The sequence below is a fragment of the Equus quagga genome, chromosome 8 (genome assembly GCF_021613505.1).
Source record: "Equus quagga isolate Etosha38 chromosome 8, UCLA_HA_Equagga_1.0, whole genome shotgun sequence".
Taxonomy (NCBI): domain Eukaryota; kingdom Metazoa; phylum Chordata; class Mammalia; order Perissodactyla; family Equidae; genus Equus; species Equus quagga.
Genome location: NC_060274.1, coordinates 118,090,368 through 118,106,754, shown reverse-complemented (window position 1 = coordinate 118,106,754; position 16,387 = coordinate 118,090,368). Strand labels below are relative to the sequence as shown.

At 41.8% G+C, this 16,387-nt stretch overlaps 1 protein-coding gene across 2 annotated transcripts in view; it reads left to right on the top strand.

Moving 5' to 3' along the window:
• Nucleotides 1–16,387, top strand: part of DENND2A (DENN domain containing 2A) — a 99,404-nt gene that overhangs the window by 44,502 nt on the left and 38,515 nt on the right. For both annotated transcript variants that reach the window (XM_046669674.1, XM_046669673.1), the window contains one exon: nt 13,310–13,510. In XM_046669674.1, the coding sequence (XP_046525630.1) occupies nt 13,310–13,510 (201 nt within the window). The remainder of the gene's footprint in view (nt 1–13,309; nt 13,511–16,387) is intronic.

Sequence of the window (16,387 nt, the reverse complement as noted above, 5' to 3'; positions counted from 1 at the left end):
TTTATACTATGCCACCATTTGTGGGGTTTTTAATGAAAGAATATACACTTTTGTAAGCTCATATATGTTTGGGCACATAGAAGAATATCTCTGTGAAGATACTAAGAGTGAGTAAGTGGGCACCTCTGTGGGGTTGTCTGAGTATCTGAGTACCTGGAAGTCAGGGTAGAAGACTGACTTTTTTTGCAGAATATCCTTTGAGCCTTTTGGACTTTTGTACTATATGCATATAGACAATATAACTGTATTCACATACATGATAATTTCAACCCATTGCCTACAGGACTGAGTTCCTATTCCTTAGCTTAGCATTAAGTATCCTCCATAATTGATCCCTGGGTACTCATTAGTACCTAATTTCCCACACTCCCTGCATACAAAAGCTCCCCTTCAGCCAAAGCCTGCTGACTGCCCCTCTAATACTATAGGCCTGGGATCGGCCAGAGAGTAAAGATACAGTTTATGTTGTCACTACTCAGCGCTGCCGTCGTAGTGCAGAGCAGATAGGCAATATGCAAACAAATCAGTGTGGCTGTGTTCCAACAAAACTTTATTTATGGACACTGAAATTTGAATTTTTTATAATTCTCATGTGTCATGAAATATTATTTTTTCAGCCATTTAAAAAATGTAAAACCTATTCTTAGCTCATGGCCTGTACAAAAACAGGTGGTGGGCGAGATGAGGCCCACAGGCTGTAATTTGCACACTCCCGCGCTAGGTCATTTCCACCTCTGCCCTTGGCTCCTCCCATCCTTTAAGGCCCAGCTTAGTCATGTCTCCTTCAGGAAGCTTACAGGCCCTCCCAGCTCCTGGGATTTTTCCCCCCTCCTTGCCTCAGTGGGCTAAGAATTCTTTTCACACCAAATTGTGTAAGTTGCCTTATGACATCTCTTACTTCCATGATTTGGATTCACATTTAAGTCATATGATACAGTCGTACATTGCATAACGACGGATACCCATTCTGAGAAATGTATCATTAGGTGATTTTGTCATTGTGCGAACTTACACAAACCTGGACAGTATAGCCTAATACACACCTAGGCTATATGGTACTAATCTTATGGGACCACCATCGTATATGTGGTCCGTGTTGACCAAAACATCGTTATGCGGCACATGACTGTATGTCTTAAAAATAGCTCCCCAACTAGATTGTAAATTCTTCAAGGTCAGAAAGGATATATTCTGTTTGTGTCTCCTATAAGTAGTTGTTATACAATGTTTAGTTGTGGAAGAAATTAAATAAAAGAAGGCCAAATTCAGGCTGCAAGAGTCCATTTGAATCCCATTGCGAGGATCTGTTTCCAGCCTGAGAAAAGAAGCCACCTTCCTCTCTGGGCTCCGTGTGAGGTCAGCATTTGCTGGCGGCTGGGGGATTCCGGACACGAAGCGTGCCTTTTGTGCTTGATGGTCGCAAAGGGACTCGTTCTGCCAGCAGTCTTCCTGAAGAGAATTGAAGGTAGAGCCTATCATGTAGGGTGGATCTTACCAGCCCAGGTCAATTGCTACAATACTGACCGAAACCAATTAACTGCTGTTTTCTCCTCCTCTGCAGGAGTGTCGTCATGATTATCCATGACAACTGGTAATTAGAAAATAGTTTCTACTTGTCTTTGAAATGTGTTGTTTTTGTTTCCATTGAAATATGGATGTCTTTAACATTTAATGGATAAGCCTGGCTTAGAAGAAGATGGAAGGCTGTCACCCCAAGTCTGTCCCCTTCACGTCCTACCCCGCTCTCCACTTCATGTGGGGAGTACACTACGTCACCTCTTAGGAACAATGAAAAACATCTGCCCAAATCAGCTCTGCATTCAGAGCCAGGTGCTCCTCCCTAATTCCAGAAAACAAAGGCTCCACAGCCCTTTTCTTCCCCTTCCTGCCAGGCTAGAGAAATCCTAGGTCCTCTGTCTCCAAAACAGCTAAACATAGTAGGTAATCAGGTCAATGGGATCTTGAAGTCCAGAGGCAGCTATCCTGCAGAAAGATAATCCAGTGGCCCAGTGCACGTGTCTGATTGCTTCTGATACTTCTAGGCTGTTTTGGACCTTTGCACGTCATCAGCAAGACTCTGTGTCCATGCTTGTTCCTCTGCTCTGCCACCTCTGGGTGTCTGGTTTGTGCTCCCACTCTGAGGGACAGCAGTGGACTTCTCCGCTTCCTCCGTTTAGCTCAGCAAATGTTCCTGGAGCATCTGCCACATGTGGGCTGCATCTGGGACCTTGGAGCTTGCTGAAGCAGTCCCTCTGTGGCAACTGTCTCTGCCAGCCACAGAAAGGTCCTAAGACTTCTTTGGGGATTTTCATTTCATTACATCGTGCCTGGTCCCAGTAGAGAGGTAAGGGTCAGTGAGACAGACTTTCCTCAGAAGGGAGTAGACACGCAGCCAGGGCAGATGCTAATGCTTAGAAATGCGCAATGCAAGCTCCCGAGAAGGGGCCGTTTTCTTTTCTTGTTAACACTTGTAGCCCACTTAGACTAGTGCCTGCAACATAAGTACTATTTATTTATGTTTGTTAAATATATAGAATTATGCTTTTCAGTATGTGTTCTTTTAAAAAATAACCTTATTTTCTGAAAATAGAGCATTCTCGTAAAAAATTTAGAAATACCGAAAAGTGTAATGAAGAAAATAAAACATCCATAATTGAGGGTTTTAATTTTTTCTTTATGCTCACCTGTATTTTTTTCTGTAATAGATTGTTATTGTGTCTGTGTGTATATGTGTGCGTGTGCTTTAAAGGTCTTTTTAAAAGTTGCATGTAATCCCAACACCTAAAGATAACCACTGTTAACACTGGTTTATTTCTCATACAGGCTGCCTCACACTGTATGTTTGTGTGTGTGTGTTTGTGCATCTGTGTGTATAAAAAAAAGATTTGGGGTGATATTGTTAAACAGTTTTGCTGTTCTTTTTTATTTATCATGAATATTTCTCCATGTCATTAATTTCTTTTTAAATACAATTTTATTGCCTGCATGATTTTCCATTATTTTAGTGTAATGTCCCAATTGTTGGAATGTGTGTGTATGCCTGTCTCTATATTTCTGTATATGTATATTTAAGGGAGTGTCTGTGTATTTACATAAATATGTGTACCTGTGGGCATAATGAACAAATGTGTACGTTTGTGTGAAAGATATCTGAGTACTTCTTGGAGGAGCCCTCTGTAGAAGAGAATAGGAATGAGGTTGAGACAGGTAAGGAGAAGATGGGATATTTTATATTAAGGACCTTTTTAGTCTCTGGCTGTCAGTGTCTCTTGAGGCAGTAGGATAGGGACAGTAGAGGACAGGAGAGAGCTACCATTCACAGATAAGAAGGGTGACTCAACCCCCCGCTTGAGTCCAGGTCATTTCCCTCTGGGGAGGCACGCAGCTTCCTTGCAGCCTCTTCGTCCCCACCAAGATGTCGCCTGGCCAGGGCCCATCACACTTGGTCTCCTGAAATAACTCCAGAGGCTTCAACAGAAGGTCTTTGTCTGCTTTTCCACTCTTGGACATTACAGATCTTTGGTTGTGTCCGTTGTGAATCCAGTATCTCTAAGATTAGGGAGACTCTGTGAGCCTCTGTGACAGAGCTGGGCCCCAGAGGTTACTCCATAGAGACGCAGTGCGACTGGGCGTGTTATCATCAGGGCATGTTGGTGAGGCTCTCTGATCAAAAGCTGGAATCTTCTCTGGACCACAGGCTGACACAGTCATCCTTAGGGTCCTGTAGTGACTCCCCTGTTATACTGTAGTTCAGGTTTGGCAAACTACTGGTCACCTGATATTTTATAAATCAACTTTTATTGGAACGTAACCATGCTCACTCGTTTACGTATTGTCCATGGCTGCTTTTGTACTATAATGGCAGAGTTGAGAGTTGTGACAGAGAGAGTATGGGCCACAAAACCTAAAATTTTTACTTGTCTGGCCTTAAAGAAAAAGCTTGCTGACCCCTGCTAAGATTCCAAGATTCATACCCTCACTATCAAAGTCCTTCCAGGCAATTAGGTGTCTTCATTGTTTTGTTGTCTCTTCTATCTATTTCACTGCACCTACTCAAAGCCGTGACGACTTGGGTCAAATGGGCCTTCCTCACCTCTCTGCCTCTTCTGAGATTGTGCTGTGTGCTTGATAATGCTCTCCCCACAGCCCACTAAGTCTTCTCCTTTTATCAGTTAAGTAGCTACTGAAATTCCACTCCCTCATGAAAGCTCCCTGGACATTTGGTGGCTTATTTTGGGCGCTCCAGAACATTCCCAGAGCCCCTTTCTCCAGCAGTGTGACCACTGGGAGATGCAGCCCCTGCACAACCTCCACCAGGTCTCTTGACACCCTTTAGAAAGTTGTGTGCCGTGTTTTGCTTCCTTCTCTGTTTTCTTTCTTCTCAGAACTTTTCATAGGTAAAATAGTTGAACAAACACTATCACAATCTAAATCTCTAATGAAAACAGATACCTGCTTTTTGCCAACAATTTGGTGAGATTCCAATGCAGTGAAAGAATTGGAGCCATTTCCTTGGACTTCATTGCAAATAGAATTTGGTCTTTAAGAAGGGTCATCGTTATTCCTTCTTCTTGTGCCAGTTTAATTATTAGGATGCCCACAGTGAGCAAACCATGTTGGCTGCTTCTTCTGGGGGCTTGTGGTACTAAGCAGTTGCTCCCTGTGGGCCCACGATACAACATCGGATCAGGCCACTTAGAAGGCTAGAAGTCTTTATTCCTGGAAGTCTTTAAAAAGGCTCCAAAGTTATTGTTACAAACTCCTTGGAACTAAACAAGAATATATAAATGACTGGCACAAAATAAGACTATCCTATGAGAGTTTAAGATATTGTAAATGTGGGCTTGTTGATAGAGAAAGAAAGGCTCATTCATTAAATGGAATAGAAATATATTAGCTTGGAAAAAATCGATTTAGAGTAACATACAATAAAATAACTTACTGATGGATTAATGAATAAAACATGTTCAAAATAAACTAATAAAAGAAGAACATGGAATTAAATATTTATTAAACCCCTAAGAAGATATAGATTTTCTAGGCAAAGATGAAATCACTCACAAAGGAAAAGGTGAGCAGATTTTCATATATAAAAATGTTATGTGAAAAATTCCACATAACCAAGATAAAAATACGAACAAACCACACAGAAAAACACACCTGCAGCAAAACTGACAAATAGTTCGTATCTGTTCTGTCTAGAGAGCTCATCCAAATTCATAAGAAAGACGCTAAGATCCCAAAAGATAAATAGGCGAAGAACATAAACAATATACTTGAGAAAAATTCAGTTAGCACATCAAAGTATGAAAAATGTCAATGTCATAAGAGGAAGGAAGAGAAATAACTTACATTGAATGTCTAGTGTATCCCAGGCACTCTGCTAGGTGCTTTATGCACCCATACCTCGTCTAATTCAGTAATTAACTTTGAAAAAGAGACTTTACATCTATATTTATAGTATGTAAAATGTGAGTCCTGGATGTACCTTTAGAAAACATATAGTCCAAGTAGTTCTTTTATTTTATCAATATTTCTTATTTTAGTGAATAGTTAATACATTCATATAGTTCAAAATTTAAGGAGTATGAAAGGTATTTAGTGAAAAGTCTTCCTCTCACCACGTCCCTCTATTTCTCTCTCCTAGAGCAACCACTGTCAGTTTCTTGTGTATCCTTCCAGAACTCTCCTACGCATATACCAGCAGAATAGCTCCTTAAAACACACACACAAACACACACAAATATCAGCATACTGTATCAATTATTCTACACCTTGCTTTTTATGCTTAACAATATGTATCTGAAAGAAGCTTCCATATCAGTACATTGAGGTTTTTTTTACACCTGCATTGTATTCCACTGGATGGATGTACCATAATTTATTTGACCAGCCTCTACTAATGGATATATTTTGTGTTTACAAGGCGTGACAGTATTCAATATACTTTGCACGATGTAACTTTCCTTATACGATATAACTTTGCACAAGTATATCAGTAGGGTAAATTCCTAGAGGTGGGCTTGCTGGATCAAAGGGTATATGCCTGTGTAATTTTGTTGGTACTGCTAGATTGCCCCCCTTAGAGTTGGACCAATTTCCAGACCCACCAAGTTTTAGTCCCAGCAACTGTATATGAAAGTGTGAAAGTCACATTTTCCCCTTACTTTCACTAACACAGTGAGTTATCAAATTTTTTATCTTTGCCAATCTTTTTTTTTTTTTTTTTTTTATTAATGTTATGATGGATTACAAGCTTGTGAAATTTCAGTTGTACATTTTTGTTAGTCATGTTGTGGGTACACCACTTCCCCCTCCGTACCCTCCCCCCACCCCCCCTTTTCCCTGGTAACCACCGATCAGATCTCCTTCTCAATATACTAATTTCCACCTATGAGTGGAGTCATATAGAGTTCGTCTTTCACTGACTGACTTATTTCGCTTAACATAATGCCCTCGAGGTCCATCCACATTGTTGTGAATGGGCCAATTTCGTCTTTTTTTATGGCTGAGTAGTATTCCATTGTGTATATATACCACATCTTCTTTATCCAATCATCAGTTTCTGGGCATGTAGGCTGGTTCCACGTCTTGGCTATTGTAAATAATGCTGCGATGAACATAGGGGTGCAACGGACTCTTGAGATATCTGATATCAGGTTCTTAGGATAGATACCCAGTAATGGGATGGCTGGGTCATAGGGTATTTCTATTTTTAACTTTTTGAGAAATCTCCATACTGTTTTCCATAATGGCTGTACCAGTTTGCATTCCCACCAACAGTGTATGAGGGTTCCTCTTTCTCCACAACCTCTCCAACATTTGTCGTTCTTGGTTTTGGATGTTTTTGCCAATCTAACGGGGGTAAGGTGATATCTTAGTGTAGTTTTGATTTGCATTTCCCTGATGATTAGCGATGATGAACATCTTTTCATGTGTCTATTGGCCATATTCATATCTTCTTTTGAGAAATGTCTGTTCATGTCCTCTGCCCATTTTTTGATCGGGTTGTTTGTTTTTTTGTTGTTAAGCAGTGTGAGTTCTTTGTATGTTATGGAGATTAACCCTTTGTCGGATAAGTGGCTTGTAAATATTTTTTCCCAATTAGTGAGCTGTTTTTTTGTTTCAATTCTGTTTTCCCTTGCCTTGAAGAAGCTCTTTAGTCTGATGAAGTCCCATTTGTTTATTCTTTCTATTGTTTCCCTCAACTGAGGAGTTACAGTGTCCGAAAAGATTCTTTTGAAACTGATGTCAAAGAGTGTACTGCCTATATTCTCTTCCAAAAGACTTATTGTCTCAGGCCTAATCTTTAGGTCTTTGATCCATTTTGAGTTTATTTTGGTGTGTGGTGAAAAAGAATGGTCGATTTTCAATCTTTTGCATGTGGCTGTCCAGTTTTCCCAGCACCATTTGTTGAAGAGACTTTCTTTTCTCCATTGTAGGCCCTCAGCTCCTTTGTCGAAGATTAGCTGTCCATAGATGTGTGGTTTTATCTCTGGGCTTTCAATTCTGTTCCATTGATCTGTGGACCTGTTTTTGTACCAGTACCATGCTGTTTTGATCACTGTAGCTTTGTAGTATGTTTTGAAATCGGGGATTGTGATTCCGCCGGCTTTGTTTTTCTTGCTCAAGATTGCTTTAGCAATTCGTGGTCTTTTGTTCCCCCATATGAATTTTAGGATTGTTTGTTCAATTTCTGTGAAGAATGTTCTTGGGATTCTGATTGGGATAGCATTGAATCTGTATATTGCTTTAGGTAGTATGGACATTTTAACTATGTTTATTCTTCCAATCCATGTGCAAGGAATGTTTTTCCATCTCTTTATGTCATCGCCTATTTCTTTCAAGAAAGTCTTGTAGTTTTCATTGTATAGATCCTTCACTTCCTTGGTTAAGTTTATCCCAAGGTATTTTATTCTTTTCGTTGCGATGGTGAATGGGATAGAGTTCTTGAGTTCTTTTTCTGTTAGTTTATTGTTAGTGTATAGAAATGCTACTGATTTATGCACGTTAATTTTATACCCTGCTACTTTGCTGTAGTTGTTGATTATTTCTAATAGTTTTTCTGTGGATTCTTTGGGGTTTTCTATGTATAAGATCATGTCGTCTGCAAACAACGCGAGTTTTACTTCTTCGTTACCTATTTGGATTCCTTTTATTTTTTTTTCCTGCCGAATTGCTCTGGCCAGCACCTCCAGTACTATGTTGAATAGGAGTGGTGAAAGTGGGCACCCTTGTCTTGTTCCTGTCCTCAGAGGGATGGCTTTCAGCTTTTGTCCATTGAGTATGATGTTGGCTGTGGGTCTATCATATATGGCCTTTATTATGTTGAGGTACTTTCCTTCTATACCCATTTTACTGAGGGTTTTTATCATAAATGGGTGTTGGATCTTGTCGAATGCTTTCTCTGCGTCTATTGAGATGATCATGTGGTTTTTGCTTTTCATTTTGTTGATGTAGTGTATCACGTTGATTGACTTGCGGATGTTGAACCATCCCTGTGTCCCTGGTATAAATCCCACTTGATCATGGTGTATAATCTTTTTGATGTATTGCTGTAATCGGTTTGCCAAAATTTTGTTGAGGATTTTTGCATCTATGTTCATCAGTGATATCGGCCTGTAGTTCTCCTTCTTTGTGTTGTCCTTGTCAGGTTTGGGGATCAGAGTGATGTTGGCTTCATAGAATGTGTTAGGGAGTTCTCCATCTTTCTCAATTTTCTGGAACAGTTTGAGGAGAATAGGTATTAAGTCTTCTTTGAGTGTTTGGTAGAATTCTCCAGAGAAGCCGTCTGGTCCTGGACTCTTGTTTTTGGGGAGGTTTTTGATTACCGTTTCTATTTCCTTACTTGTGATTGGTCTATTCAGATTCTCCATTTCTTCCTGATTCAGTTTGGGGAGATTGTAGGAGTCTAGGAATTTGTCCATTTCTTCCAAGTTGTTCAATTTGTTGGCATATAGTTTTTCATAGTATTCTCTTATGATCTCTTGTATTTCATTGGTATCTGTTGTGATTTCTCCTCTGTCATTCCTGATTTTATTAATTTGCGCTTTCTCTCTTCTTTTCTTGGTGAATCTGGCTAGGGGTTTGTCAATTTTGTTAATTCTTTCGAAGAACCAACTCTTTGTTTCATTGATCCTTTCTATTGTCTTTTTTGTTTCAATATCGTTTATTTCTGCTCTTATTTTTATTATTTCCCTCCTTCTACTGACTCTGGGCTTTGTTTGTTCTTCTTTTTCTAGTTCCGTTAGGTGTCGTTTGAGGTTGCTTACGTGAGCTTTTTCTTGTTTAGTGAGGTGAGCCTGTATTGCGATGAATTTCCCTCTTAGGACTGCTTTTGCTGCATCCCAAATGATTTGGTATGTCGTGTTCTCATTTTCATTTGTCTCCAGATAATATTTGATTTCTTCTTTAATTTCTTCAATGATCCATTGTTTGTTGAGAAGCGTGTTGTTTAGTCTCCACATTTTTGCACCTTTCTCTGCTTTTTTCTTGTAGTTGATTTCTAGTTTAATAGCGTTATGATCAGAAAAGATGCTTGATATTATTTCAACTCTCTTGTATTTATTGATGTTTGCTTTGGTTCCCAAAATATGGTCAATCCTTGAGAATGTTCCATGTGCACTTGAGAAGAATGTGTAACCTGCTGTTTTTGAATGAAGTGTTCTATATATATCTATTAAGTCCATCTGGTCTAATTTTTCATTTAATTCTATTATTTCCTTGTTGATTTTCTGTCTGGATGTTCTGTCCATTGGTGTTAATGGTGTGTTGAGGTCCCCTACTATTATTGTATTGTTGTTGATGTCTTCTTTTAGTTCTATTAAGAGTTGCTTTACAAATTTTGGTGCTCCTGTGTTGGGTGCGTATATATTTATAAGTGTTATGTCTTCTTGGTGGAGAGTCCCTTTTATCATTATATACTGTCCCTCTTTATCTTTCTTTATCTGTTTTGGTTTGAAATCTACCTTGTCTGATATTAGTATAGCGACACCTGCTTTCTTTTGTTCATTATTAGCTTGGAGTATTGTTCTCCATCCCTTCACTCTGAGTCTGTGTTTGTCTTTGGGGCTGAGGTGTGTTTCCTGAAGGCAGCATATTGTTGGATCTTGTTCTTTGATCCATCCTGCCACTCTGTGTCTTTTGATTGGGGAGTTCAATCCATTTACATTTAGAGTGATTATTGAGACGTGGGGGCCTACCACTCCCATTTTGTGTCTTGTTTTCCGGTTTTCTTCAGTTTCCTTTGTTTCTCGTCCCATGGTTTAATCTGTTCTGATGTAGAGCTGCTACTCTCTGTTGTTGTCCTTCTACTTATCTCCTCTGCTCTTGGTTTTGTAGCCCCTTTCCTTTTTTGGATTTTTCAGGAATGAGGGTTTTCCTGAGGATTTCCTGTAGAGGAGGTTTTGTGGCAATGAACTCCCTTAATTTTTGTTTATCTGGGAAAGTTTTTATTTCTCCATCGTATTTGAAGGATATTTTCGCTGGGTAGAGAATTCTCGGCTGTAGATTTTTGTCCTTCAGATTTTTGAATATATCATTCCACTCTCTTCTAGCCTGTAAAGTTTCTGCTGAGAAATCTGCTGATAGCCTGATGGGGGTTCCTTTGTAGGTTAGTTTCTTTTGCCTGGCTGTCCTTAATATTTTCTCCTTGTCGTTGACTTTTGCTAGCTTCACTACTATATGCCGTGGAGTTGGTCTTCTTGCATTGATAAAGTTTGGAGATCTATTGGCTTCTGTCACCTGAAGATCCATCTCCCTCACCAGATTTGGGAAGTTCTCAGCCATTATTTCTTTGAATAGGTTTTCTGCCCCTTTCTCCTTCTCTTCTCCCTCTGGTATACCTATAATCCTTACGTTGCATCTCCTAATTGTGTCTGATAATTCTCGGAGAGTTTCTTCATTTCTTTTAAGTCTTGCTTCTCTCTCCTCCTCTGCCTGCAACAATTCTATATTGCCGTCTTCCAAATTGCTAATTCTTTCCTCCATATTATCGGCCCTACTGTTCAGAGCATCTAGATTTTTCTTAATCTCCTCTATTGTGTTCTTCATTTCCAATATTTCTGTTTGGTTCTTCTTTATCGTATCAAACTCTTTTGTGACATAGCTCCTGAACTCGTTGAGTTGTCGGTCAGAATTCTCTCTTAACTCATTGAGAATCTTAATGATGGCTGTTTTGAAGTCATCGTCATTTAGGTTATATATCTCATTTTCTTTGGGATTGTTTTCTTTGTATTTGTTGCTTTCTTTCTGTTCTGGAGATTTAATGTATTTTTTCATATTGCTTGATGTTGTTGATTTGTGCCTCCGCATGGAGATAGAGTTTAGTTGCTCCTTTCACTTGTTTCAGCTGCTGCGGTGGGAGGAGCAGCTGTTTATATTTCACCAACCAGGAACCCTGTCCGTAGTTGCTAACTGGGCCTGGTCCCCTCTTCGTAGCCACAGTGGCCCTTTGGATTCCCTCCTCTGCCGTGGGGGCCATCACAGGGGGGCTTCAGGCTGCAGGTGCCTACTGTTGCAGCCCACCTAGATGTGCTCTCTCCTTGGGGTCTGCAATGGTGTTATGGGCTTTTCCAGCGGCCAGGGGTGGGATCACTTATATTTGTCGCTCCGTTGCTGTCGGCACCCACCAAATCTCACTTGTCCTCTATGGGTCGCAGGAGAGCGATTGGCATCTTCTACAGTCTGTGGTTAGTACACCTAGCTATGCTGCTTTTGCCCTGGGGTCTTCCAGCCTTGTGGCTGGCGGCTGGGTGCCTTCTACTGGTGCTGTGCAGAGGCTTTCCCTAAGGCTGCTGTGAGCCTGTAGGGTTTCCCCCTAGGCTACTAAGCTGGATCTCTGGAACTCTCTCCAGCCCCAGTCCTCTCCGAGATCTCTGGCAATCCCTAGCCCCACGGGGCGGGCAACAGCAGCTGGGGGTCGCCCCGCCCTCAGGGCTTCTCTCCGGGCCTCTGCTGGGAGCCGTGAATGCTCAGCGTGGCCCCTCTGCTAATGGCAGACAGAGAGTTTTGTCTGCTGCCCGGGCGGAGCTCCGGCGCTTCCCCTCCGGGTTGCAGAACCGGCCTTTGAAAATTCCCCCGGCCCCGGTCCTCTCCGAGATCTCCGGCAATCCCTAGTCCCACAGGGCGGGCAACGGCAGCTGGGAGATCTCCGTGCCCTCCGTGTCTCTCTCTGGGACCCTCCGGGCGCCCCGAGCACCAGGCTGGGTCTCCCCGCCAATGGCGGGGAGAGACTCTCCCCGCGGGCTCAGGTGTGCAACTCCAAAGTTTCCCTCTGCGTTTAGGAGTAATTGCAGGGGGTTTAGGTAGGGTTCTGGTCACCTGTTTCCACCGTCGCTCCTCTGTTGTGTTCTTGCTCCTGCCCTAGATGTGTGTGGATCCTCTGGGGGCGTCCGTTGGAAGAAAGCCGCTTGCGGGTACTAGGCTGCCCGTCGGGGTCGGAGAGTTTTCACCTATTTCCACATCCTCCCGGAGGAAAGTCCATCCGCCTTCCGATGTATAGTCACGTGGGTGTCTCAGACGTCCTGAGATGCTGTCTGGATATCCTTTGTCAAGCGATAAGTGTTCAAATAATTGTAGACTCGAAGGGCGAGAGACAAAGAGGACTACTCACGGCGCCATCTTGGCTCTTCTCCCTCCTATCTTTGCCAATCTTTGAGTAAAAAATATTTCTTCAGTGGAGTCTTAATTTTCTTTTCTCTTATGAGTGAAGCTAAGAATCTTTTTATATATCTAAGAACCAGTGTATCTCCCTTTCTATAAACTCTCTATATTCTTACCTTCTGCCAGTTTTTCTTTTGAATTGTTAGTCTTTTTCTCATTAATTTGCAGTATATCTTTTCTATGTTGTAAGTTGTAAATTGTTTTTACCACTTTTTTGTTTGCCTTTGACCTTAAAGCACCTCACTTTTAGAATAAGACCCTAAAGCCCAGAGAGGTGACTTCCTTGTATAGGGGACATGCAGCTTGCCAGCAGTAGGGTCAAAGCTAGGCTCAGGTCTTGTAACTCCCAGTCCAGCATGTCTTGGATTACTAGAAAGCCTCATCCATAAAGGTAAGAGGTTGAGCCAGGTGAATTCCCACTTATCCAAAAAGAGAGATGAATTAGATCTACATGTTATGTCATACTAATTTTCCATAATTAGATGATGTTTACTGAGCACTTACTAGTGTAGGTAAACTCAACATACCCTGGGAACGTAGACCGCTTCCCTTCTCAACCTCATGGCCTCTGGCACTGGCACCACCAGTATCTCCCAGTTAGTCCCTCTGTAGTTATTTACTCTTCTTTTCTCACTTCCCTTCACAGCAGTCATTGTCCAAACCTGCTTTTTTCCGGCAAAATTCAGAGAGGAGGAACTTCAAACTGCTGGACACTAGGAAGCTGAGTCGGGATGGAACTGGGTCCCCTTACAAAATCAGCCCCCCGTCCACTCCCAGCAGCCCTGATGACACTTTCTTCAACCTTGGAGATCCTCAGAATGGCAGGAAGAAGAGAAAGATACCCAAGGTAAGGCTTGCAACCAGCTTCGTGTTCAGATATATACTCCCCCTGCCCTGCAGAGGAAGGCTGCAGAGGAGCCTGGGCAGAGAACCAATCACTGGGCCCTTGTCTGCCTGCTTCGTCTCAGGCCAGGGGAAAGCCAGCAGGCTCGGATGTCCAGGCCTTTGTCATAATAATTCTTGTGGTCCTGTAGCCTTCCTCTTAGTCAGCCTTCTCCCAGCCTAATCTCCTCTTCTGATCCTAGACTGTGTTTCCAATGCCCAGGCTCCAAAGGCCACGTCCTCCTCATTCATGGCCTCAAAAAGTAGAGTTCCATCCATCGTGCTCTAACTCAGACTCTGTCAGTGCCTGCTGCAGAGGTCCATGTGGAGCCTGTGCTCTGAGGAAGCACTTGTCAAAAATATAATTTCCAGGCTCTTTTCAGTCCCAAAGGTGAAATGTGCCCAGTGGCTTGGATATGCATCCTCGTGTGTCTGCTAGTGATTAAATGGCCTTTTGCCCGGTTCCAGCCCTGCAGTGCCGCTCGTTCTTTATTGGCCAGTTTGGTACAGGAAGTTTTAGAGCAGGGATTCTTACTTTCAGAGTCCAAGATGGGCTTTAGGGGGGGTCACGAAACCCATAAAATTGTGTATAACCTTATGTGGATGGATTTAGGGGGATGGGAGGAAGGCGAGGAGACTGCATATAGGTTTCATCAGATTTCTCAAAGTGGCCCATTGACCTGAAAACAAGTCAAGGGACATCTTCACAAGCTGGTTCCTCCTGACACCGTTTGGTTAACCAGTGTTTTGAGCTTCACCATCTCTGCCTCCAACCTTCTTATTCAAGTGAATTTAAGTTACCTTGAGCATCAGAGTGCATTCTGAAGGGTAAGGGCCGTTAGGGTCAGGTGGTTGGGAAAAGACCTAAAACTCTGATGGGGGTTGTAAGTGGAACGAGCCTTGTTTTGTGGATGGACAGCAGAGAGGGGCCAAGGTGGGAGCCAGGCCTCATCCCCTCCATGCCGCCCTGCTTCTGCCTTGCCCTGCCCAGGGCGCAGTGCGGGTTGCTCAGCGATTATTGGAAGTTTGCTCACTGAGCTCCCTCTAACACGTGGACCCCAGTCTCTTTCTGTCCTGGCAGAGTCACTCTCGTATCTCCCTTTGGCTGCCTTCTAGTCACTGTCCTGCACTGTCGTTATAGCTGCTCATGAGGACCCCACAGTGAGTTCTCAAGCCACTCCCTTAACTCCCCATCTGCTTGTTCTGGCATGGTTCATACGTGTGTGTAATGTCAAAAACCTACAGTTGTAGAAGAATGAAGGTGGCTATTAACGTCTATACAGCCTCACTATTATTTTAGCAAGTTAAACAGGAATCATCAAATGAATTAGCTGTTAGGTTAAAAGAGCTTTGATACAATTCGAAGTTTGAGTGTGTGATCCCTTACTAAGCATTGAACCTCTATCTCCGGCCCCCACACTTTCGCGCATCACTGCCCTTATACTATGTTAATATTTTTGAAAGATTTTTTTAGATTAAGGGAAAAAGAATATATGTGCGCGTTTTGTGTGAAAGTAGAGAGGTGACGAGAAAGGTGGAACTCTGTTTCTGTATATGTGTTGTGTCTGCACATGCAGCAGTCTATCCCTTTCTGCTTATTGCCTGGAATTAAAGTGAGTTGCCACCGCTTAAGTAATACACAGTGGCCTTAGCAAATAGGCTTTGCCAGGCATAACCAAACCAAGAGAAAAATCAGCATGTTTTATCTGTCACTTTTACAACAACAACAAAATCTTATTAAAACTTTAATCATAAAGATAAAATACACAATTCTTTAAAGAAATGTTTGAAAAGAAAGCAAATCACTAATTACCATTAGTCTCATTAATCCTCAGTTTTGTCACTTGTTCCTTAATCTTAACCCAGGTTTATCCCCACTCTTGAGTACTGTGTTTCTTTCTTTCAAAATGCTCTGAATCCTTTACTTGAAGTCAAAGCTTCTTTACTGGGTACCTTCATGACTTTATGTTCTGGAACCCCAAACCATTTGCTATCCAAACCTTGCTTGTGTGTTTTTATCTAGCAAGGAGGATTTAATGGTTTAATCACAGCTCGTCAGACAATGGGTTGCCTGGTTTTCCTTAAGCTGCCTCTACTGTAAGCGTCCCTTCTGGCCATGTGGATGCTTCCCTTGCTCTCTCCCTGCTTCAGCTCTGAGAGGAGTCAGGGTCCCAGTGGGGGAGAGGAGAAAGGACAAGACAGCCCTTCTCTGTGTTTTTCTAGCAACTGTGTACTTTCACTAATCTGGCAACTGAAGCAGAGCTGTTAATCACCAGCAGTGTGCTGTCCTCAGGGTTCATGAAACACTGAGACATCTTTTATAGTGGGAAGCGGCTGCCGCGCTGTCTCGCTTCCTGCCTTTCTCAGCGCGCTTTAGCAGGTCTGTGTGAAATCCATTGCTTTTCTTCAGCAACACCACAGGTGGAATTAGATACCAGATGATTCTTTGTCTGAAACAGACTATCTTTCTTTTCATTCTAAATTGAGGTTTAATTGGCATACAGTATATTAGTTTCAGGTATACACATAATGATTCGATATTTGTGTATATTGAGAAATGATCACCACAATTAGTCTAATTAGCATCCGTCACCATACTTAGTTACAAAAATTTTTCTTGTGATGAGAACTTTTAAGATTTATTCTCTTATCAATTTTCAAATATGCAATACAATATTATTAATGATAGTCCCCATGCTTGAAACAGACTATCTTCCAAATGAGCTTATAGTTAAAAATATTTTTTTCAACTTAAAAATAAGTTTCTAAAAAGGCCAATGCATCTAGTACAGAACACTTTTAAAAGAACAAAACTTATCTCCTGTTAAAGTACAATTATGTG